General features: G+C 34.6%; 1 protein-coding gene across 1 annotated transcript; it reads left to right on the plus strand.

The window, feature by feature from the left end:
- The first annotated feature begins 18,481 nt into the window (after positions 1–18,481).
- LOC112762984 (protein FAR1-RELATED SEQUENCE 9-like) lies at positions 18,482–21,107 on the plus strand. The gene is made up of 5 exons (XM_025808771.2): positions 18,482–18,591; positions 18,685–18,811; positions 18,929–20,635; positions 20,745–20,927; positions 21,051–21,107. Exons 1-5 carry the CDS (start codon positions 18,482–18,484, stop codon positions 21,105–21,107), a joined length of 2,184 nt encoding a protein of 727 aa, XP_025664556.2.
- Positions 21,108–24,347: the final 3,240 nt, after the last annotated feature.

A 24,347-nucleotide genomic window follows, 5' to 3' on the forward strand; every position in this document is an offset into this window, starting at 1 on the left:
TTTATCTGATATTTTTTTGACCAAATCAAGGTCATATTTTGTTCAGATCCGTCCTTATCTGAATCATATTTTATAATAAAAATATATATTTTGTATTAAAATTCATAATAAAATGTTATGTTTTATATTTTAATTAATATTTTTAATATTATATAGTGTTATTTTTATTTTAAAAACACTTATTTTTATATAAATATTATATAATATTTATTAAATTAAATTTTTAAGATAAAATTTTATTAATCTGTTATACAAAATTATATATACTAATTATATCTTAGGTCAATCTGATTTAACTTGATTTAATTCAAGCTAATTTAGGTCTAGGTTCAAATCTTTGAAACATACCCGATAAACTATTTAGTGTCGATTTTAAATTTAATTTAACCCAATTCAATAATCTAGACTATAAATATTTCTAGAACTATGTAATTTCAAAAGAAAATTTTTTAGTGTCTTTTAATTTAATGTCAAATTTATTTTTTAAAATAAATATTAAATATTTAAAAATATTTATTTTTATATTTTTAAATTAAATAGTAATTTTTAACTTTTTTTAGTAAATTAAATAGCACCATTTACACATCATAACAATCACCAATTCCAAATTGAGAGGTGCATGCATGCCAAGACATGCAAGTAGTATATATATATATATATATATGCAACTTTATTTGTAGGATTCATCCAAGAAGGAAGAAAAAGAAAGACATGCTTTTAATTTTTCTTTTATACGCTACTAAAATTGAAAACGACAAATAAAAAGAACAAAAATTGTCATCATATAACCCATACTTATCTATTATGAAAACATAAAACGGGGATGAAAATTGCACGTGAGATGACAAAAAAAATAGAGAGAATTTTTTGTATTTTTTATTCACTTTTATATATATATATATATATATATATAGAAAATCTAGGGGCCAACAATTTTTGTGTTTTGTGTCCAGCATTTAACTATAAAGAAAAAAGTGAGTGATCTTCCATTATTAGATGTAATCTCACATTATTAAAAACATTATTAATGGTCAATTGATGGTTACAAAATATAAAAATTGCTGGCCTCCTAACACTCCTAGCGTATATATATAGCATGAAAACTTAATTAGGGGAATGCGATGAGTTGCCATAACACGTCACATGAAAAAGCAGTGTCAATTACAAAAGAGTGTAACACTATTGGACAAATACGTACCTAAATAATAATACAAAACTCACATGGGAATTGACAAGGACAGTTTGGTAATTAAAGAAAAGTCAAACTACAACCTCACCTACTGCTAGTGCTATGTTCTCTTGGCTGCTCGGCTAGTAACTAGCAAGAAAAAATTATATTTAATTTGTCTAATTTTTTTGTCCTATCTCATATATTATTTACACACATTTTATTCATTGTTAAGAATAATAATAAATATATAATCATTTCAGTAAAAATTCACTCAGTTTTATATATGTTCATGCATGCAACGTATGTCTCAACTAGCAAATTAAATGTGTTCCAAAGAAAAAAAAAATCTTAATATACCAAAATAAACAAATTAAAAAATACAAATTTTAGTTAATTGATTCTGTGTAAGAAGGAGAATATTCATCTTCTTGTAAAGCATAGGCTGCGGCATGCATGCATTTACCAATATTTGAAGGTTGAATTAAATTAAATAATTCTTCTTATTTGTAATCATTGATCGGAATTCTGTTAGAATTGGATGCATGCTATTCCGTAATTCTGCTTAGATTTGACGTGTTAACAGTGCAATAATATATAGATGGTACTTTAATTAAGAAGAGGGAAAGCACCTAGAAAAATTTCTTGAAGGCATGCATATTTATGTCATTATTTGCTTTTTTTATTACAAAAAAGACAAAAAGGAAAAGATATGGCTGCGTTAGTTAGGGTGCTGCTAGTAATTTCACCAATTTTTGTTTAAAATATAAGCAAGGAAGATCACCTATATATATAGTCACCAAATATATATATATAATATTATTATATTATGTATACTCCAAAAGTATATATGTATTTGTTTTTTTATAATTATTAAATACATTATCATCATCATCATTATCAATAATAATAATAATAATAATAATAATAATAATAATAATAATAATAATAATGATGATGATGATGATATATAGAATATTATTCTAAATTTTCAGTTTTATTGAATGGACTGATGTAGACAATAAACATTTAATTACATTAAATATACATTTAAATACATTAAATATACATTTAAATGAAATATGCATTAAATATTTTAAACTATAAATATATCTATTTATATAATTAAATAATAAAAATAATGAATATATAATACGTCTCTGTCAGTTAATTAAAGCAAACGATTCTATAATCTAAAATAATAAAAGCAAAAGGTTTGAATGAAAGCATAAGAATTTCTATGCTGTATGTTATTATTATTATTATTATTATTATTATTATTATTATTATTATTATTATTATTATTATTATTATTATAACATGACCAAATAGTTCTAAGAACTAAATTCAATTGAGTTCTCTAGAATCAGGACTGTTTTTTTTTTCTTTCCTAATTTTTGTCTCTTCTTTTTAGATGCACATTTTTTTCTTTCTTTTTTTTATATTCTCTTCTCTTCTCTACTCTTTTAAGAACATTGTTTTTTTCTCCTCTTCTACATTTCTCTTTTTGTTTTCCCTCATCTTTTTCTGTTTTTTGCTCTTCTTTTCTTGTTAATTTTCGTTTTTTTCTATTTCTTACTCTGGGCGAGTTCTCTTTTTCTATTCAAATACTGATATCTTTCAATTTTTTCTATTCAAATTCACTATTAATGAATACTTTTATTTAATCAAATCAGTTTTAAGTTAAATTGTATCGAAATATAACATAAACATAGCACAAATGAAAAATATGAAAATTTTAGTTGACAAACACATTTTTTAAATTATACTCATTTTTTAGTTGAATAATATAGAACAATAATAAAAATTTTAGTTAAAAAACACAGATAATTTAATTTAAAAATATAAATTATTGTGAATTGTGCAAATTTTCAGTTGAACAACTAAAGCATACACAAAAATTTTACTTAAAAAAAAAAAAAAAATCTATGACATTAAACCCAGTTCTATGAGATTCTGCAACCTCTTTAGATGAGTATGGAGAGATTATGACATTTGAGTTATAACTCATTGGCTTTTAGATATTGTGTTTATTTTAAAAAAAAATTAATTATTTATCATAAAAAATTTATGGTTTTTTTTTTTAAATTGTGTTTACCTTTAAATAAATAGTCAAGAACTAAGGTCTTTAAATAAATAGCCAATATATTTTTATTTCATGCCTTCTTTTTTGGTTCGATGTCCTAGGTATAGAAGAATCACACCAACTTATCTCAAACTTGGTGGTTAAACTCCATTGCGATGACTATACTGTAGGGGAGGTCTTGCAGAAAAATAACTTGGCGGCAAGATGATAAAAAGCTTAAAACCTTTTTTTTATTACTTTTTCAATATAAAAAGTAATAAGAATTCAAAATGAAAAGGTCGTCTGATCTTATTCAAAACCCCAATTATAAAATCCTATGTGTTTATTGTCAATAATTTTCTTTTTATTTTCTTCCTACATTTCTCTTAAAAAATTGTGTATTTACCTCAAAACAATCACTACAACAAAATGCCGAGTTGTTGAGTTAAGAAATTAATTAGTGATGACAAACATTATTTTTGGGCAAAATAAATAATTAGTGTTGTTTAATTATAATTACTTATTACTAATAATTTATTATGTGTTGCAGATCTTAATTCAATATTAAGCAGCCCAAATGAAATGCAAAACAAATAGCAAGGAAAATGGGCTGAAAGCAAAAATCAGAAGCCCAAGAAAAAGCAAATAAAGAAGCCTAAGGAATTGGTTGGGCCAAACAGATTACATGAACCAAACCGATCCAAGTCCAAAGTGAATTTCAATTCCCTCCATCTTGCCTTACCAAAAGCAACGTTACTCTCCTCTCTGAGCAAGTCAAATCAAAGTTTCAGAAAAGTAAGAAAGAGAAAGAGAGAAAGAGCTTCTTCCCTAAGCTAGTAACCAAAGAAGCAAGAGAGAGAAAGTTTAAGCTTGAAACACATAAGCTAAAACAGAAAATCCAAACCAAATCAAGCTTAGGTTAAAAGTAATCCATCTCATCTTGCATGCATCAGATCTTCTTCTCTTCTTCCCAACTCTATGCTCTATCCGAAAATGGCATTAAAGGAAAAGTTGTTCTCTGCCCTATTCTGCTTTACATCTACGGTCACAAGTGATACTTGGGGACCAAGTAGTTTCTCAATGGCTAAGATCAAGTTGACCATTGGAAGACTTTTATGGTTGCTGCTTTATAGCTTTCGGTCAAGATGAAGAAGTCAGAAGCAAAATTTCTACTCTAAGGAATAATGAGGAAAAGTGAATCTGTGGGTTGGTGAAGCTCAAGGCTCAAGGTGTTGACCTTGGAAGAAGAACCAAGCAACATGCAAGGAGATAAAAGAGGTTTGCTATTCATTCAGAAACTAAGGAGAGAAAACCAGAGTGTGAGAATAGTGTTCTACAAAGAAGTTTCTCTACTTGGATAATGCTTTATTTCAAAGAAGCATTTGGCCAATACTGAAGAACTGTATCTGAGGTTTGCGAATCTGGTTTTGCACATAGCAAAAAGGCTGCTAATGAAGTCAATCTCCTTCATGTTTTACTGATTGTAATGTATTTTTCTAAGTTTATCTTTCTATAATTTCTTGTGAGAAAAGGCATTGTGAGAAAGCTCAAGTAAAAGCCATGAGTGGAAAAAGGCTGAGTGATACACTTGAGAGAAAAGCCTAGAGTTATTTTCTGATTTCTTTAGGTATGTTTATGTCTTGTATCTTGTACCTGTAAGGTATCCCTTTCTTAGTTGGGTTAGCACTAAGAGTGAATAGTTAGGTATTAGCATAGCCAATGTCAAGTTAGGTTAGAACTTGAGTGTGAGAGGATTGGGTCAATCCTGTGAAATTGGTGTATGTAATACTGTTAACTATAGTGAAATTCTTCCATAGTTGTGGAGGAGACTGGATGTAGGTTGCATAGCACAAGGCAACCGAACCAGGATACATGCTGGTGTTAGCTTTTCTCTTCTCTGCTGAGTTCTGTTTTCTGATATTCATGAGACAAAAATAAATTGTCTCATAAATTTCCGCTACTGAGTTCAAACAGAACCTGAATTGAAAGTTCATTTTAAAAGGGTAATAACAGCAACTTAAAGGAATGCATAGATTCAACCCCCATTCTCTAAGCCTACCACAACCTTCAATTAGTATCAGGAGCTAAGGTCTCAAGAATCAAGCTTAACCGCTTGGAGCAAAGATCCAATGGCGAACAACTTGGGTACAACCACAGTTGCCTACACCCTCACTAAAGGCCAGTCAAACAACCGGCCACCTTTCTTCAACGGGAAGAACTACTCCTACTGGAAAGAAAGGATAAGGATTTTCATCCAATCCATTGACTACAACATATGGAAGATTGTTGTGAGCGGTCCCAAGATCCCAACAAAAATAAGTGCTGATGGAGTGGTGACTCCAAAAGAAGAAGCTGAATGGAATGAAGATGATAAGAAGAAGATAGAGCTGAATGCTAAAGCAATCAACCTTCTTCACTGTGCTATCAGCTTTGAAGAGTACCGGAAGGTGTCTAGATGCAAGACAGCTAAAGCAATCTGGGAAAAACTCCAGGTTACACACGAAGGCACTAAACAAGTCAAAGAAACGAGGATTGATATGCTGCGAAAAGAGTACGAGATGTTTAGCATGAAGGATGGAGAAAGCATTGATGAAGCGTTTGAGAGATTCTCAATCATAATCAACAACCTTGATGCTATGGGTACAAACTATGCAGAACAAACCTTGGTGAGAAAACTCCTTAGAAGCCTCACAAAAGAATGGGAAAACACTGCCACTGTCCTAACCGAGAGTAACAACATAAGTCCCATTACCTATGATGAGTTGAGAGGAAAACTCCTTGCCTATGAAGCCACACACACAAACACAGACTCAAAGAAAAAGGGAATAGCCCTCAAGTCACAAATACAACCGAAAGAGAGTGAGTCTAGTGATGGTATTTCAGATGATGAGCTTTTGTTTTTTGCTAGGAGATTTAGAAGAATGATGAAGAACAAAAGCAAATACAAAGGTTCAAGTTCAAAGGAGCACAAGATCGACTTGAGCAAAGTGACATGCCATCACTGCAAGGAGGCTGGACACTTCAAGCTAAACTGTCCAAAGCTCAAAAAGGAGGACAAATGAAAGAAGGAAAGGAAGAGAGTACTCATGGCAGCTTGGGAGGATCTTGAGAATGACTCAAATGAAGAAGAAGAATCTGAAGGAGATGACAAAGACTGCTTCATGGCTGGAAACAACAATCTTGATGAGGTAAACTATTATGATTTGACCATTGAGAACTTGCATGCTATTATAGATGATCTCACTTTAAACACATCAAAACTGCTTGACAAATACAATGAATGCAGATCTGAAAGAGATGTGTTAAGAGCTGAAAATGAATTTTTAAAAGAAAAAGTGAAGGAAACTAAATGTGCTTTGGACATCATTGAAGAAAACAGATTTCTAAAATCTGAACTTGAAAAATTAAAAGGAAAGCACATTGTGAATCCTTCTCATGAGTTAATTGCTGAAAATGAAAGATTAAATGATATGATTAAAAGGCTAAATGGTGACTTAGCAAAATTTGGCTTGATGGCGGCACGGGATAAGTAACACGTTCAATGCTCATGTATTTTCTATTCATGGTTATCGCTGAAAGTGCCTGAGTTATTTCTAGTTTGGTTGATTTAAGTGTTAATTGCTAGTTATTGTTTTTTAGTTTTCATTATTATAATTCCTGTTATTGCTGAAAGTTCCTGAAACGTGATTCCTGTTTAGTGGATATAGGTTGATTTAGATTGCTGGTTATTATTTTTTAGTTTTCATGATTATGATTCCTGGTTCTTGTTTTCTAGATTTAATGATTAGGGTTGATTCTTGTTTGTGGGTTGTTGTTAGGTTTTTGTCGAACCCGAAAGCGTGTACTCAGAAAATGACAAATGTCATCAAGCTGATGTACGACCAGCCTTGGCCCAGCTACGCAAAGATCCCCGCTGAGACCAGGCAGCGCTGGTTTAAGACATGAGCAGTAATTACTTTCATTATTTCTATTTTAAATATTTTTAGCTAGTTTATATCCTTTATCTTGTTTACCTAAATTTAAAACTTTTTTGTTGCAGCTGCACTTCATTTGGGATGCTGAGCATGATCTGGCCATCTGGAAGATATTCGACTATAGGATGGTTCGGTGGCTCCAGCAGATGCTAGATGATGTTCGTCCTGAATGGGACCAGTGGACACGCTGGCTCTGACCGAAGGTAAATAAGGGTCTGTTAGCTCATTGGGAGACCTATGCGAGATTCAGACATCAGAATCTTACCAACCGAGCTAATAGGGCATCGGCCAAGTCATCCAAGTACACCGACAGCTCGGCCATCTTCATGAAGACGAAGGCCAAGTTGGTATGTAGTTCCTTTAATATTGTTAATAACTTCGTTATGTTTTCTATTTTGCATATCATTACTAGGTATTCTAATAATTTTATATTTCAATGCAACTGGCGTAGTCGAATTCGTTGGAACGCGAGGCTACATTGGCGGAGATGTTCAAGTACACCCATACGCTGAAGGAGAACAAAGCGAAATTTGTTAATCAGCAGTCTCAGGACCATTATGTGATTAAACATACATCTAATTATCTTCTACTATGAAATTATTTGAGATTAACTATATATTTGTCTTACTAATCACAGTAACTTATGTTAATTGCACAGAAATCCTACACATAGAGATTATAGGTCATGACTCAGCAGTCTCAGCAGTCTCAACAAAGTGGAGAGCACACCACCGATGGATCTGCGGCCTCAATCGTCGACCCTGATACAGTTTGGCGTGAGACCGCCTCAGCCATATACAAGAACTGCGTATACAGGATGGGGTCATTCTTCATTAGTAGCCTCTGCACCTTGACGTGTCAAGGAACGAGACCTTCCCCTAACCCTCAGAAGGTTGGCTCGTTGTTAACAAGCAAATGCAAAGGAAAAGGCTTCAATCTCACATTTCGATGTCACTGCTGAATGAATGTGGTTGCTTGAAAGGAAAATTTCACATATGGAAGAGATAGGATTCACTCACAGGAAGAAAGCGGCAAACTCCAGAGAGAGGGGAGGCGCCCTCAACCTCTTAATCAAGCTAGAAGTGAGGGGCCAAAAAGCATAGATTTCTAGGTTTATTATACATTATTTCACCGATGCAAGTGCCGAGTTGTTTTGAGTCTCAAAATCTGATCCTCGCTCAACTCCAGCTGAAAATGTCTGATATGTAGTCCCATTTTCCGGTAGAAATGATGGGTTGAGTTGGTAAACTGTCATGTAAAGAAAAGAAAGACTCTCCAGTTGACAGAAAAGTGATTGCAAGAGATAGAAAAAAAAGATAGATAGTGCACATATTGACTTATGGCTGTCTATTTACTTCTGCTACTGCCCGTTACTAAGGAAGGGAAGATAATGGATTAAGTCAGGACACGATCAATTGAGACAGAAGGGAGGATTGCGAAGCAAGAGGATTGCATTAATCAAGCAATGTATACAGATAGAGATGAGCATTTGTGCATTGATATCAATACAAAAAGGGGATTCGCTAAGCTAATAACTTTAAAGTAATGACATCCTGTTGATTCCTAGCTGACTAATAAAAGTTCTAAAACTAGTCCCTTCATACTCTATTTTCTATTCCTCATTCCTACGAATGTTGAATCGCTTAGATGTGTTCGCCCTGCCCATGTGTAGAAGAAATATATTATGTCCGATTTGCTGACTACCTTGCTATGACATCACGAGAAGTAACGGCAAAGCAGGAGATCATAAACAAACAAGATACAAACCAACAAACATACCTAATAGGGTTGTAGCTAAGAGTAAAAGTCATAGAGACAGTTGTGCTTCACTGGGTCCATATGACTATCATCAAAATACAGATGAAGATGCGTAGTCAACTGATCCCTAGTCTTAGAACTAGGAGTTTCATAGTGAGATAGACGTCTAAGATAAAGTGCAAGCCAGCAAGCATTCTTACTATAACATAGCCTCAGAGTCCACCAAAAGAAGATTTTAGAATATGAGGCCATCATCAGGCTCCGCCACCAGTTGAGCTATCCAGCTCGAGGAAGGCGTGGATTTGAGGCTCCAGGTGCAGGAGCTCCAGCGCAGCCTTCACCAGCAGACTTAGAAGCTTAACGATTATCAGAAGAAGTATCAGGAGATCCTCACCCGCGTGACGTCTACGGATGAGCTCAGGTTAGAATTTAGGGAGTCATTGGAGCATATGCAGCGTATAGAGGCTCAGATGAAGGTGTACCAGGCCTAGATGCGCGTCGTTGGTATCAACCTTGCTGGTGGTAGCACGCTGCTGGTGGCAACCTGGTGACACACAGACATCGTCACCGCCTCCTGCACCGTCGACTCAAGGTCGCGGGACTGATGACGATGACACTACCTGTATATGTAGATATTAGATTTTTGTTTTATTGTTTCATACATTTATTTGGTGTACTTGACTTGTATTTAATTTGCACATTGTATTATTTATTTATTTTAAATAAAAATTCTTCATTATTTATGAATTGACCACTAATTGTGTGAAAAAATTAAATTTAAAATTAAAATTGACCATTTATTTTAAATTCCAAAAAAATTGATTTTACCATCGAAATTATCGTAGGAATAATCCGACGGTAAGATGGTGCGAAACAACATGTTTTGACGCCAACATTACCATCGGAACAATCCGCCGATAATCAATTGGTTTCTTGAACTACTAATCCATCGCAAAATCTACTAACGGTAATTAACGTTGGATGAAATAAATCTGACGGTAAACATTTACCGACGAAATTTATATTGTCTGATTGTTTTTAATGGTAAATCCGACGGTAAATTGATTACCGTCAGATATATTTAAAGAATCTGACGATAAATCCAACGATAAATCCAACTGTACTCATCGTTTTTCTTACCGTGAATTGTTTAGCGTAAAATTTTATGTGTTCTTTTTTTTTTATGCATTTCAAATTTTTGTTGTTTCTCTTTTTCATTTTTCTTATTCTTTTGCATAAAATTTTTAAATACATAAAGAAATAAATAAAAAAGATACATGTGAAGAAAAAGAAAAACAAAAGAAGAATAAAGGAGAAGAAGTTTAGAAGAAATTATCAGAATAATAACCCATTTAATAATTACTGGATTTTTTTTTGAAAATCGGCTGAATAAATTCGTAGCGACTAATTCGAATGGTTCCTTAATTTGATCATTATTTCAAAAGTTTTTTTGTAGTAAAGAAGACAAATGCAGAAAGACGCCTACAAGATATAACAAGATTTGATTAGAAATAGTTATTAAAATACTTGCTAACTATAGAATTAATAAAAAAGTATATAAGTAGGATTTTATTTTATTTTTTCTTTTCATTAATAGCTTGGTCTTCAAGTCTAAATACTTATTAATTATCATCATTCATAGTGTTTAGCCATATCCCACATGCTAGAGGAGAATATATGCGTGATTGCTAGCTCACAAGAAGAAGAAAAATTAAAGAAAGATGTTACAAGAGAACCAACAAAACCAAACAATTGGTTGCTATATCATTTCGTTTTTGAACCTCGCTTTCTAAGTTTGAAAATTCCAACATTCATTGATTGGCTTATTTATATTCTCAGTTCAAACTTCAAACAACTATATGACAAATTGATGAGTGTGATATGAGCTCTTTTAACTCATCACTCTCATTTTTTCTTTCCTTCATTTATAGAAAAGTTAAAGGTGAAATTCTTTTCTACTTGTCTAAATCTTTCACTTTCATAATATTGCATTATTCTGGGCACATCTGAAAGCTAGAATTGAAGTCTGAAGATCATACTTGATCCAAATCTTATCTCATTGGGAAGAGACAAAAACAAGAAAAACCGTGGATCCTTCCCTTTTTGGGTGTATTAGATTGGTTTATGATTAAAGTATGTTGACAAAAAATGAACAAATAAACAAAAGCTGAATAAATAATTGTTTTGACACCTAAATGATTCTGCTTTTGACAAAATCACATTCAAAGGAATGAAATAACATTGCCACATTTCAAAAACTCGTTCGATGGAAATAGCGTTGAAAGGTGAAAGCCTCTTTGGGTGCTCCCACTCTTGGATACTCGAAATTCATAGTAAATACAAGGGTTAAATACGATTTCGGTTTCTAGGATATAGGTCAAATTTTTTTTATTTTCAATTTTTTTTTCTTATAAAATCGTCCCTAAGATTTAACTTGATTTTAAAATCGTTATTTTTACTTAAATTTTAAATGTTATTACTAAATTATTCCTAACCAAACAAATTATAAAATAAAATAAAAAGAGAAAGAGAACGGAATCACGCTAGGGGGAAGGGAGGGAAAAAGAAGAAGAAAGGGAAAAGGAAGAAGAAAAAGAAGGAAAAAAGGAAGAAGAAGGGAAAGAAAGGAATAGGGAGAAAGGGGAAACGGTGCCGGCGAGATTTGGAGCCGCTGTCGCTGTTGGGAATCAGAACCAGAGGGAGAGAGAGCTCGCAAGGGAGAGAGGAGACGCGATTGCGCCGAACTCGCCAAGAAGGTCCAGCTCCTTTGCGACAACCTCCGCTCCGTCATCCGCGCCGCCACTACCCATCCCCTCAGCGAGCATCCCCTTGACTGCACTCTCGTCTTCCGCCAGGTCTTCTCCATCACCACCATCGCCGATTTCCGCAAGGTTTGGGAAACCTATCCTCTCTAGGGTTCCAATTGTGCTTTTGTTTCTGATTTTGTTAATCAGATTATTAATCACATTATTTCTGATTCTGATTTTGTTAATCCACCAATTTTTATTCTGATTCTAATTTTGCAAATCCATTGTTAATCACATTGTGTTCTAATTCTGATTTTGTTTCTTATTTTGTTAATTCATTGTTCTTTTGGTTCTATTTCTTTTGGTTTTGATGCTACTGATTTTGTTTATGTTTCTACTTCTATTTCTGTTTCTAATTTTGCTTCTGCTCCTATTTTCAATTATGCTTATGTTTTTGTTTCTTCTGCTTCTGATTCTATTTCTATTTTTGTTTCTGTTTTTTATATTTATTACATTATTTTTGCTTCATTGTTGTTGTTGCTGAAGAAGAAAAACAAGAGATGTTGTGATGGAGAAGAATACGAAACTGTATTTTGGTGAAGAAGAAGAGTATTTTGGTTCGAATGATGATTTTAAAATCAAATTAAACCTTAGGGACGATTTCGTATGTAAAAAAAAATTGGGGACGAAAAAAATTTTCAGCCTATACTTTAGAAACCAAAATCGTACTTAACCTAAATATAAAATATAAATAGATAAAATGCAAATATTTCCACTATAATATTGTCTTTTGTTTGATAAATATACTAAATAATATCTAAATAGTGTGTTTTGCTAGAAAAAGTATATTTTTTTTAAGAACACCTATGATAATTTCAATTTTTTGAGATCCAAAATTATTAAAAATAACTTAACAAGAGAGCATGTTGCTCATCTTTGAACAGTTTGGGTACATCATGTTTGAACTTGAAATAGTTGCAGCAGGTGAGCCGACGTTTCATGCTAACGTGCGTTAATGGATATATCAAACAAAGACGTAGTTATGTAGATAGCTATGTTAGTCAAGCAAGTTTTTATCATGTATATATGATTTGAAGTTTGGCCTCTATTTGATTTTAAAACTCATTATATATTTATAGAGGAGTTTTTCATTCAATATATTCATGCTTCATATATTGAAAAATTATAGTATTTTCGTCTTTTTGTGGACGGGAGCAAAAATGTTTCAGCCTCACATATAATAAAGCTATATCTGGTTTCTGGTTTTAAGATAATTAAAAAAAAAACAATTATTTGTACCTATAAAAATTATGAACGTTGATAAATTTACTTGTAAAAGAATAAAATTAATTTTATACTTATTAAAAATGAATTTTGTTTGACACTAATAATTTGGAGTTGGAAAAATTGAATAATGATTGAGGTTTAGGTTAGATGATTTTGATTCAAAATTATTAGAATTGAGATGAGAGAGAAAATGTGATAGTGATAATTCAGTGAAAATAATAAAAATAATTTAAGAAATTCAGATAATTTTTTAATAGAATCAACTAAAATTTAGTATTTTATTAGTTTTATCCAACAAATTTCATCTTTTATCGGTATAAAATTAATTTCGTTCTTTTATAGATAATTTTATTAGCGTTTGCAACTTTCATAGTATAAATGGCTATTTTTTTCTAATAGAAATAAAGACACATACGTATTTATGTATTTTATGTTGTATAGTTATTGTTAATAGAACTTTAAAATGTGCTAATATTTTAAAGGAGTAAAATTTAAATATATAAAATATATATGGTGGAAATAAAATTTCTAGTTTTTCTTTCTTAATATGTGTCTTTCACACAATGGAGAGTCACAATTTTCTTTTATAAATTTTTATTTCTTTGTGTTTATAACTTCAATAATCAATCTTTTTCCTTTTATATCCTTGTCTCCGTTATTATGGATATAATCAAATACAAGCTAAATATAGATAGTATTTTCAGCTTTTTGTCATTTTAAGTCGCTGAACAAATTTATACACATTTTAGCTCATCAAAATGCTAATTTTTTGTGATATTATAAACAAAATATATACTTGATGGTTTTAATGTGTATATTTGTTCTTTGTCAAAAGGCTATATATATGCAGGATATTTATGAAAAATCTTGTGAGGTATCAACTATCAAGAATGAAAAAAATCATCAGAGGACGAAAATTGAAGACAAAGTAGAGATTAAAGGCAAAATGGACAACACTTAAAAGAGAAGTTTTAATTAAAGAAAATGCTTCATTTGAGACACACATTAGTGGAAACATAAAAATATTTTATATAAAGTCGAGTTGCAAAATTGAGAAGTAAAGTTGTGGAGCAGAATTGCAGAATCAATAAATCTAACAAGAAGATTTTTTTGGGCTAAAACATTAATTGAAACCTTCACAAAAATAATATTTGGGCCAAAACATTAATTGAAACATCAGCTCAATATGACAAAGAAAGACTATTCATGTCCAATAAAATAAATAAATAAATAAAAACTCTTGTACAAAAATGGAGAAAATACTTAAAATAGGCAGAAGTTTGGCACCAACCCAAAGACTATTCGTTTGTTTTGGCCATTCATGTTGTAGGTTTTAAGGTCCGTATGGAAGCTTCAAACTTAATTTTTTTGAGTTTTTAACAAATGTAATAGTATTAATGTCTATTGTAATTTTTAAAATCAAATTGCGGCTTTTAAAAAGTTATTTAAGAGTTTATAGGGAAGTTAAAAAAATGACTTCTCTTATAATACTACTACTTTTTACCACATTTCTATAAAATAAACACTTTTAGAACTAAAAATCCAAATATAAAATAATTTATTTATAAGCTACTTTTAATATAGTCATTTATTGTTTAAACTATTTTTTCAAAAAGAGTTTAATTAAACTATTTATTCAAACTAGGCCTTAGTATGTTTTAATTAATATTGGTATTTTTATACCAAAAAAAAAGTATTGATATAGGGGTGGATCTCCAGTATTTCAGGATGACAATGAAACAATACATTGTTTGCTTATCCCAATCAATCCTTGCAACCATTAAAACGAGTGAAATTAAAGGGTCCGAGCAAAACTTAGCATTATAACATTGAGTCCCTTTTCCACTATGAGAAATTCCCATGGATCTTGTCCATGCCATTTTCTGATGAGCAAGTTCAGAGCATACTTGATGGCACTGGATTGAGGAAGAGGGAAATAATACTGGCTAAACTTTCAGAGAGAGAAGGAAAATTTAGAACATTTTGTGAGATAGAAAAAGTGGATATATTACAATGTTCATTGAGATCTGATTACAAACTGGGGTGAGTTCCTCCTTTTATAGAGGTCTCTAGATAACATCGATATCTTGCGGAATCTAAACAAACCTATCATACAATGCCAGCTGGAGGGTAAGGATAAACCTTATCTCTGTCTGGTCATTCTTACACATGTGACAGAGGTCACTTTATTTTAATGCACTCTATAATTATACATAGTGGGGTTACTGCTTTAATAAAGGGACGGCTTGAAATAATCTTCTGGAAGGGTCCCATCACCATCTGAAAAGGATGATGTCTCATCAGAGGCCAAATTGACAGCTCTAAGGTCCATATCCGGGTCTTGCAAATATGCAAATGGGTCTTCAGTGTTTTCTTCGTTCGGGTCTTGGGCATCTTGCAGATACGGGTCATATGGATCTGAGTATGGGCCTTCAACGTCACTGGGTATCTCTGCATCAACTCTTGTTGGGCTTGGTGGTAAAGCATATACTCTTCCATTTAGATCTTCAGAATTTCTGTTTGGAATATGGGTAGACGTGCTGGGCTGGTCTCTTGGAGCATAAAAGGAGTATTGTCCAAACTGATTAATTATTCCTAAAGTTATGAATCTGGACTGGAATTCTTGGAGAGTTATTGGCGGAACATCTGTTTGAAACGAGAGTCCTTCAATTACATCTCTCTCTCCATATAATCCAGGTTGCCAAAGTTGACAAAGGTATTTGGCCAAGGCATTCAGGACTGTCTTCTCATCTGTAGGCCATATGGTAGAGTATCCAACAATATTGACTCTATTCATGGTGTGAGGGTCTCCTCCAGTGAAATAATTCCTATGTAAGGTGACAAAACAACAGAATTTCCATTTTGCCTTAGAGGATTTATCCCATAGTTGGTGCTGGTCAAGCATATTATATAACATTCCTCTACATGCATCAAGTGGGGCATACATAGAGAATAACCGGACTAGATGAGACTGGGCTTGAGTGCGATTACACAGGATGTGATATACAGGAAAGAGTGGCAATATGATAGCACATGTATACATGGAAGAAAGAGCCCAGATAAACCACATCATTTCCTCTGGTATAGATCCTTGGATTATTGGTATAGTGCAAAAAGGGGTATCCATGTTGAAGTACCTTAGATTTGGATAGATTTGGGTTATGATAAGGAGCTGATGTAGCCAGTAAAACAAGGTTTGTCTGGCTAGACAGTCTATTTGAAACTCTGTCTAGGGTCTTGCTTTGAGTGGAAAATGACCAATCTTTCTTCTGTAAGGACTTTGGTGTAGTGGACAATCAGGGAAAAGAATGGTGTACGAAGGATTGTATGTGCTCATGGTGCAAATATAATGGATTGGTTTGGGGAGTGGTTCTTTAGTAGGTCTGGAGAGGAAATCAGCAAGTGTGTTTTGGTGTCCTTTGATGTGTTTCACCTCGAATTTATAGCGAAAAAACCAGTCTTTCCCACCTTAGCAATTGAGAGTCTGGCAGAATTTTTTTTCTTGATTTCCAGCATTGATGGGAAAGAGGTGTTATCCATTTCCACAGTGAAATTATAAGAATTGAGGTGAAAATTGAATTTTTCTATTCCTCTTTTAACAGCAAGAATCTCTTTGTAAATGGCATGGTAATGTTTTTCAGATTCTTTGAATTGTCCATTAGCATGCGCACAGTAATGTCTTGTCCCATCAATTTCTTCAAGTAGCACTGCTCACTAGCATTTGTCTGCAGTATCATTTTTTTTGTGCTGGGAATCTTTAAAGGAAGGGGGTCTTGTGTTATCTTCTTCAGGATTTTGACAGCTGTGGTTTGCTCAAGTCCCATGGTGGGGGATTCTTTTTTAAGAGTTTTGACAGCTGACTGGTGTATTTAGTCACATCTGGGATAAAGTCTCTGATGTAATTGACGATTCCCAAAAATTGTTGGACTTATTTGACTGTCATATTTTCATCAGGGAAATTGATTAATTCTTTGGCAATATGATCTCCTGGTTGAAAGAATCCATCTTCGAAGACCATCCCAAGGAATTCTTTCACACAATGGAGAGTCACAATTTTCTCTTATAAATTTTTATTTCTGTGTTTATAACTTCAATAATCAATTTTTTTTCCTTTATGTCCTTATCTCCGTTATTATGGATATAATCAAATACAAGCTAAATATACATAGCATTTTCAGCTTTTCGCCATTTTAAGTCGCTGAACAAATTTATGCACATTTTAGTTCATCACAATGCTAATTTTTTGTGATATTATAAATGAAATATATACTTGATTGTTTTAATGTGTACATTTGTTCTTTGTTAAAAGGCTATATGTGCAGGATATTTATGAAGAATCTTGTGAGGTACTATCAAGAATGAAAAAAATCATCAGAGGACGAAAATTGAAGACAAAGTAGAGATTAAAGGCAAAATGGACAACAATTAAAAGAGAAGTTTTAATTAAAGAAAATGCTTCATTTAAAGAGACACACATTAGTGGAAACATAGAAGTATTTTATATAGGGCAGTGCTACGGTGATAAAAGGAAGAATTTTCTTTTCATGCTGAAATAACGTGGAGTAGATGGGTATTGGACGCGTGTAAAGATGTTTCCCAAGAAACAACAACTCTGAACGAAGCAGAGAGACAACAGGCTTTCAGTTGTAAAAGTGAATAAATAAATTAGGTAGTAAATTATGTTAATTAATGTGGTTAAATGTTTGAGCCATTTTGATTTGAAGCCCAATACTTTTTTTGAAGCCGTGTTATTCCATCAAGAAGAATAGAGTCGGATGCTGTATTCCTCTGTGGGCTTAGTCCCAACAACAACAACAACAACAACAACAACAACAACAACAACAACAATAATAATAATAATAATATGTGAAAGAAGTGTTGGAACCTTGGAGAAACTAGGGTAATCCAGACGCTGTTCAGGAAGGGGACGGGTGATGGCCGTACACAGTGAAAGGGCGAAAAAATCGAAGGGAACGAAGGGAAAGGACCAAGAGCGGCGCTGATTTGTGTCCAAACCATTTATTCTGGTAAGTTTTTCCAACAGAACAGTTGATGCCAATTTTTCACCTTTTGTAAGTTTTATGGGGGATTTGTTGGTATTTGATATAATTTGTGATGTAAAATATTTTTCTGAAGTAATAATGGTTGAGAATAATTTTTAGAAATAAAAAGAAGTTGTTATTATTGCTGCATGGTTGATTGTAAAATTCTTTAGACTAAGTTGATGAGTAGCTTGTGATCTGAGATTTTTTTGCTGCATGTTGATGAGTAATTGTTTATGAAATATCCTGTTATGCCACTCCGGTATTGTATTTTTGGAATTAATGAATCACATTAGTGAGGAGATTTGTTGTTGCTGTGTTACTGAGCAGTTACTCTTATTATATATCTTGATGCAAATATTCTTCCAGGGTATTCGTTGTTGAATTTAGTGAACTCCAAAATTCGCTGAAAATTTTTAATGGCTGAGAGTGGATATGAAATGTCGGTTGAAGAAGCCGGTGAGTATGGAGATGTATTGCAGTTGAGTAAGGAAGAGATAATGAATAAGGCATTCTGTAGTGATGAAGCAGCATTTGAATTTTACAGGAGGTTAGGCAAATGTTTTGGTTTTGGTATTTGAAAGGGTGACTCGGGAAAAGATGACAGTGGAAGGGTTATTCGTCGTAGATTTTTTTGTAATAGAGCGGGCCTGAGAGAACGTCGTCACTATGATAGGCTAGATAGGCAGAGAGGTCATAGACCAAAAACGCGGACAAATTGTGAGGCAAAGCTGTCAGTCTACCTTGATGTGGTCAGTGGTATATGGAGGGTGAGAAAAGTAGTATTGGATCATAACCACGATTTAACTCCGACATATATGGTTCATATGATGACGAATTTTAGAGAAATAAATTGTTCTGCTAAGGCACAAATATCTGGTATGTAGGCTCATGGTGTTCCGACGTCTAAGATTCTGGGGTATATGGCTGGACAGTCTGGTGGCTATTCTCTAATGGGCTTCACCAAGAAGGATGCTTACAATTATATTAACAAGGCTAAGCGTGCAAAGATTATTGATGGGGATGCTAACGCCGCTGTTGTATACTTGGAGGGGAAAGCAGGGGCGGATCCGATGTCAATGGCTAGGTATAATCTTACTAAGGATAATATGCTAGGCAATATGTTTTGGGCGGATGGTGGCAGTAGAGTTGATTACCAATACTTTGGGGATGTTCTAGCCTTTGATTCGACCTACAAGAAAAATAAATATCAGAGACCGCTGGTGATATTTTCTGGTGTGAATAACCATAAGCAAACGACAATATTTGGGTTTGGCTTGGTGTTAGATGAAAGCGTTGGGTCTTATAAGTGGTTACTGGAAAGTTTGTTGGAAGTCATGTGTAAGAAGCAGCCGTCGGTTGTCGTCACGGATGGCTGTGACTCAATGAAAGCTGCAATCAAGTCTGTTTTTCCGGAGGCAACGCATTGGTTGTGTGCTTGGCATATGGAGAAGAACGTAACCGCCAATGTGAAGGAAGAGGGACTGCGGCAATGTTTCACCCAGTGGCTGTATTTAGAAATGGAAATAGATGAATTTGAGGCTGAGTGGGATGATGCCGTTGAAGAGTATGGGTTGCAAAATAGTTTTTGGGCCAAAGAAACTTTTCAGAAGAGGATGATGTGGGCTAATGCGTATCTACAAGACAAGTTCTGTGCAGGCTTTCGGACAACATCCCGGTGCGAAGGCATTAACGCGTACGTGAAGAATTTTCTTAAGTCTAGGCACAGTCTCCTCGATATGGTTAAAAATTTGGAGTTGGTCCTGCGAGAGTATCGAAATAACGAATTGCTTGCACAATTTAGATCACTCCATGGGATGCCAGTTATGACAACTTGTTTGGATCCTCTTGAAAAGTATGATGCACATGCATACACACGGGAGATATTCGTTGATGCGAAGAAGGAAATAGTGGGTGTCAGTGCAGTTAATTTTGTAGCCAAGATTAGACGTTCAACTACAATGGTGTACACGTTGGAGGAATACGGCGACCCAGGTAGAGAGGTGATTGTGTTGTACGATAGGGTTTCAAAGAAAATGGAGTGCGGATGCAATTTTTGGAGGCAGAAGGGTATACCTTGTCGGCATATGTTTTTTGTAATGAAGAATGAGCATTTAACTCGAATTCCTGAGAGCCTGGTTCTGAATAGGTGGCGCAAGGATGCAAAGTCGTTGGATAAGTATGCTGAGACAACGGAAGTTGCTAGTGAGATTAGTTTCTTGTTGCGCCATGGTACACTTCATGCAGCCGCACAGTGGATGCTATATGTTGGAGGCAGGAGCCCTTCGTCTTTCACACAGGCGCTTAATGGTCTCCATACGCTGTGTCAAGAACTAGATAGAGGCCCTGAAAATGGGGGTCAGAAGAAAGCTGTTGATACGGTTGAGTTACATGACCCTGTTGTTGCGAAGACCAAGGGTGCCCCTCGTGTGAGGAGGCAGGGCGGACGAAAAAAGCGCTGCACCCGTTGCCGCAAAACGGGGCACACAAAACGATACTGCAATGCCGACCGGTCCTTTGTTTCCAAAGGTGAAGATAGCAAAGAATTTGAGGCGACAAATTTAGGGTCGAAGGGGTCATCGCCAACGGAACAGGTGAAAACTCCGCATACCCTTCTTTATTGTAGCAAGTATAGTTGTCTTCTTAAAAAATTATCTGTTTTTGTTTCCTACCGATGGCTTCATTCCGCTGTTTCGCGTGCAGGTCCGTTTCGAGCAAGGCAAGAAGGGTGTCCCTGGACCCAATAATTTGTCTACACATGTTTGGTTGGAGGCATCAGGTTCGAAGATTAGATCACATCGTGAAATTCCTGCTGCAACTGGACGTAAGGAGACTATGGAATGGGAGAGGAACATGATAAGTAACACCGATGAAGTACTAGCACAGGTATGTGGTTTTGGTTAGCTACTCCTAGTAAAAAATCTGTCTACTGCACTCATGTTTTGGTGGCACCTTAAAATTAATTTTCAAAACGAAATTGAGTAATTATGTTTACTTTTACCTATGCAGCTGATGACTCAAGCAACTGATATCAGTTCAAGATTGGGTTCGAGCTTCCCAGCATAATTAGTAGTCGAAGTTGGTGTTCATTAGACAATTCAGTTTCCTACTATAATAGCTGTGCTTTAAGCTCTTTGTTGTCTTAAGTGTTAGTTCCTATGTTTGGTTGAGTATAATATTGGATGGGTAAAAAGAGTGCTTACTTAAGTGCGAATGAAATGTCATTTCAACCACTGATAAATGAAATGTAGAAAACAAGTTATATCTTTCATATGGATAATTATTGCAGGCAGCTATTTGCTATTTGTGTACATTCATTACATGAAGTGTGTGTATTAGCCTTCTTTTCATGGTCACAAGAAGTGCAATTAACATCTGCCAAACCATTGAAAGATTAACATGAGATTAACGAAATCAATACAAGAACTAGTAATAGTCAGGCGTAAATTAATTAAGATTCTTTGATATACTCGCGTCTCCAGTTCCATCATTGAAGATTATCATGATATTAATGAAATCAATACTAGGGCTATCAATATTAAGGCGTTAAATAACATATGATAGTCCTTGATATACTAGCAGGTTCACTTCCATTTAGTATGCCAACCTTTTTATTTGTCAATATACCTTGATCATAAATTAGTTTCATTTGTTTTTAAGCAGGCGTGTTCTATTTGAGTTTTCGTGCAATGCGGTGGTGAGTTAAACTGGTTAAAGGTTTTAATCAAGCAAAGTAGGCAGTGAACTTTCTTTCGCGACTTCAGGTTACAGTCTTTATAAGTGGTCAAAAATGAGACCACGGTACCAGTGACTAATTATTACACTAGCTCATGTTCTCCATGTCTCTGGGGTGTTAATATATCTAATATTAAAACTACTCATTCTTGGGGAGGTTGGTTCAATCGTTTCGACTTCTTTTCATCGGCAAGGACAAGTGTACCTAATGAAATATGGAATAGCATTTCACAAACAATTTGCATCTACAGAGGAACATTCACATCATCCCCTACAATAATATTGACTTCTGAGTACAATAGTAACCACTAATTCCAATCCAAAAAATTTCATGAGTCTCGCCTATGGGCAGAAAACAATAATACCAAACCAATTCTCAGTTGATGTATTTAACGCCAGATAATGTTAGCCCAACAAGTGCGGTCACACGACAAGGTTGGTTGTACCCAGATTGTGGTTCGGTCATATTGAGTCAAAAAATTCAGCACCTACAAAAGTGTCGAACGCAGGCCAATTCATCCTGCCAGAGATCCATTAAAGCATTCGATACGGCGTTCAACAACCCAAAAAATTTTATAATTTCTGCCAGATCAAACTTAGGGACTTAGTGGCCCCACAGGACTACGGGTCCTTTTTCTTGGTCTAGCTCCTTTCATGTACGAGCAAATCATATTCCTGTCCCAGAATTGGACAGCCTTTTGTTGAACTTCTTCAGAGATTGGGTTGTGCTCACCCATAACTAGATCAACAGCAATGGTCATTCTGGTGTGTTCATTGATCACCTGAAAGGCAAACAGACAATGGTTACACATTGATTCATTACCAGCATATGAATTATTACCTAGACCATTTACATGATTCAAAGCATTCGGTTATGTGTTCGATTATCCAACCTGAAGGTCATACGATGCCCATAAATCGTATTGGATCATCCACTCTGCAACCCAAACTCCGCAGTCATTGCTGCAAACACAGAAATGAAGTTTAAAATGAGTGAAGTCACCAAGACAGATATGAAAGTGATAAAGAGTTCACAACATACGAATCCGCAGCCTATTGAGAAATGTGTGGCTCGTGGATCCTAAACTTTGAGATAGACTTCGATACAGTCGTCTTACACTCGTATGAAGACGTGTCAGTCAACAACAGCTCAAGTAACCGAGCCTACAATGATTAGTGAGATAGATATTGTTATTACCATGGGGGGATGAATCTTTAAAACTATGCAGCTAAGGGGAACCAATTTTGGTTATTGTTGAAGGGGCAGTCATGTCATTCTATAAAAAGAAGAAAATCTAGAAGTAAGTTGATATAAAAAAATGGAAAATCAGAGGGCGATTAGACGAGAATAATATGTTACAGTAACGTACCACTTCCATCATTTGATCTATTCGAGCCTGTCGCTCGACGGTAGACTTTAATGAATCCAGATAAATCAACTTCTCATCCCACATGTCAACAATCATCAAATACCAGTGACGTCGCATGTGGAAAGGAACATAAATCTGCAACCAAATTGACAGTCGAGAGTCATATTGCAACTCTGAGGACCGCCTCAACGGCTATTAAAAGTCTTGGGTCTAAGAAGATTCACCTTCAGTAGATTATCGGCGAAACCCATGTACTTTGCTACGATGTAATCAAGTGTTGCCTTGCAGTGGTGGCCTGGGCTCCTAGCTATTTACTGCCAAAAAAATCATTCAGGGAAATAAAATCATTACCGAGTTTTAGTGACAATGAATACTACTGATCCTTTCGCAAGAACAAAATTTAACAGGTTAAGAAACTCACCGCAAAGGTGGTTGGTAGCCACCACCGTTGTTTCTCAGCTTTATTTGAGGAAACCATTGCTACGACAAGGTTGATAACCTACGTGATGGTTGATTTAGGCGCAAACAATTAAAGAATGACTTCGGAAATGTTGTAACCATTCTGCGATGAAATAAAAAAATTGGAGCCACTTACGTCGTCAACGACCTCCTCTCCAGGGCGTAATGTCCAAAGGGCTTCCCTATTCCCGGTGCAATGTTCATTTTCCACCAGGATTTCACTGACAGGACGACATAAAGAGGAAAAAACTGCTGTTAGTGGGGAAAGTTGTTTATGATGCTAAAAATAGTTGTAGACTACTAAACAAGAGAACCAGAATTATGTAACTGCTTACCTCGGTTGTAGGCCGTTGGCAAAGATGTAGGCTGCAATAGCGAGTTCGTGGCTAACAAACTTCATCCCCGCCGGGGGCCAGAATGAGAGGTCCAGGCACTACTTCGCGATCAAGGTGTTGGAGTAGAGGAAATAATTTTTCTTAAATTTCTTAGTATACGATTATCCAACATGAATAAACCATTAACAGTAGACCAAATGGTCCGAAAGGTTATTTTATTTGCATAGGAAGAGATTAACAGTTCAATGTTTGCGAGGAAAACAACCCAGATGAAAAAAACAATAAAGTGATCCATACAATAATGATTAATAAGGAAAGCATTCCATCATAGTATGAGAAGGCTATTGGGTCCTACTAGGGCCAAGGGTGTCCCAAGGTGAAGTAGTGGGCCGTAAACATTAAAGGTC

Source organism: Arachis hypogaea, chromosome 17 (genome assembly GCF_003086295.3).
Source record: "Arachis hypogaea cultivar Tifrunner chromosome 17, arahy.Tifrunner.gnm2.J5K5, whole genome shotgun sequence".
Lineage (NCBI taxonomy): Eukaryota > Viridiplantae > Streptophyta > Magnoliopsida > Fabales > Fabaceae > Arachis > Arachis hypogaea.

What these genes read in the sequence shown, in the direction of transcription:
- LOC112762984 (XM_025808771.2), top strand. Translation starts at nt 18,482, where the DNA reads ATGTCGGTTGAAGAAGCCGGTGAGTATGGAGATGTATTGCAGTTGAGT. An exon ending in TGGTCAGTGGTATATGGAGG is followed by an intron (nt 18,812 to 18,928) that starts GTGAGAAAAGTA and finishes TCTGGTATGTAG; the next exon opens with GCTCATGGTGTTCCGACGTC. An exon ending in GGTCATCGCCAACGGAACAG is followed by an intron (nt 20,636 to 20,744) that starts GTGAAAACTCCG and finishes TTTCGCGTGCAG; the next exon opens with GTCCGTTTCGAGCAAGGCAA.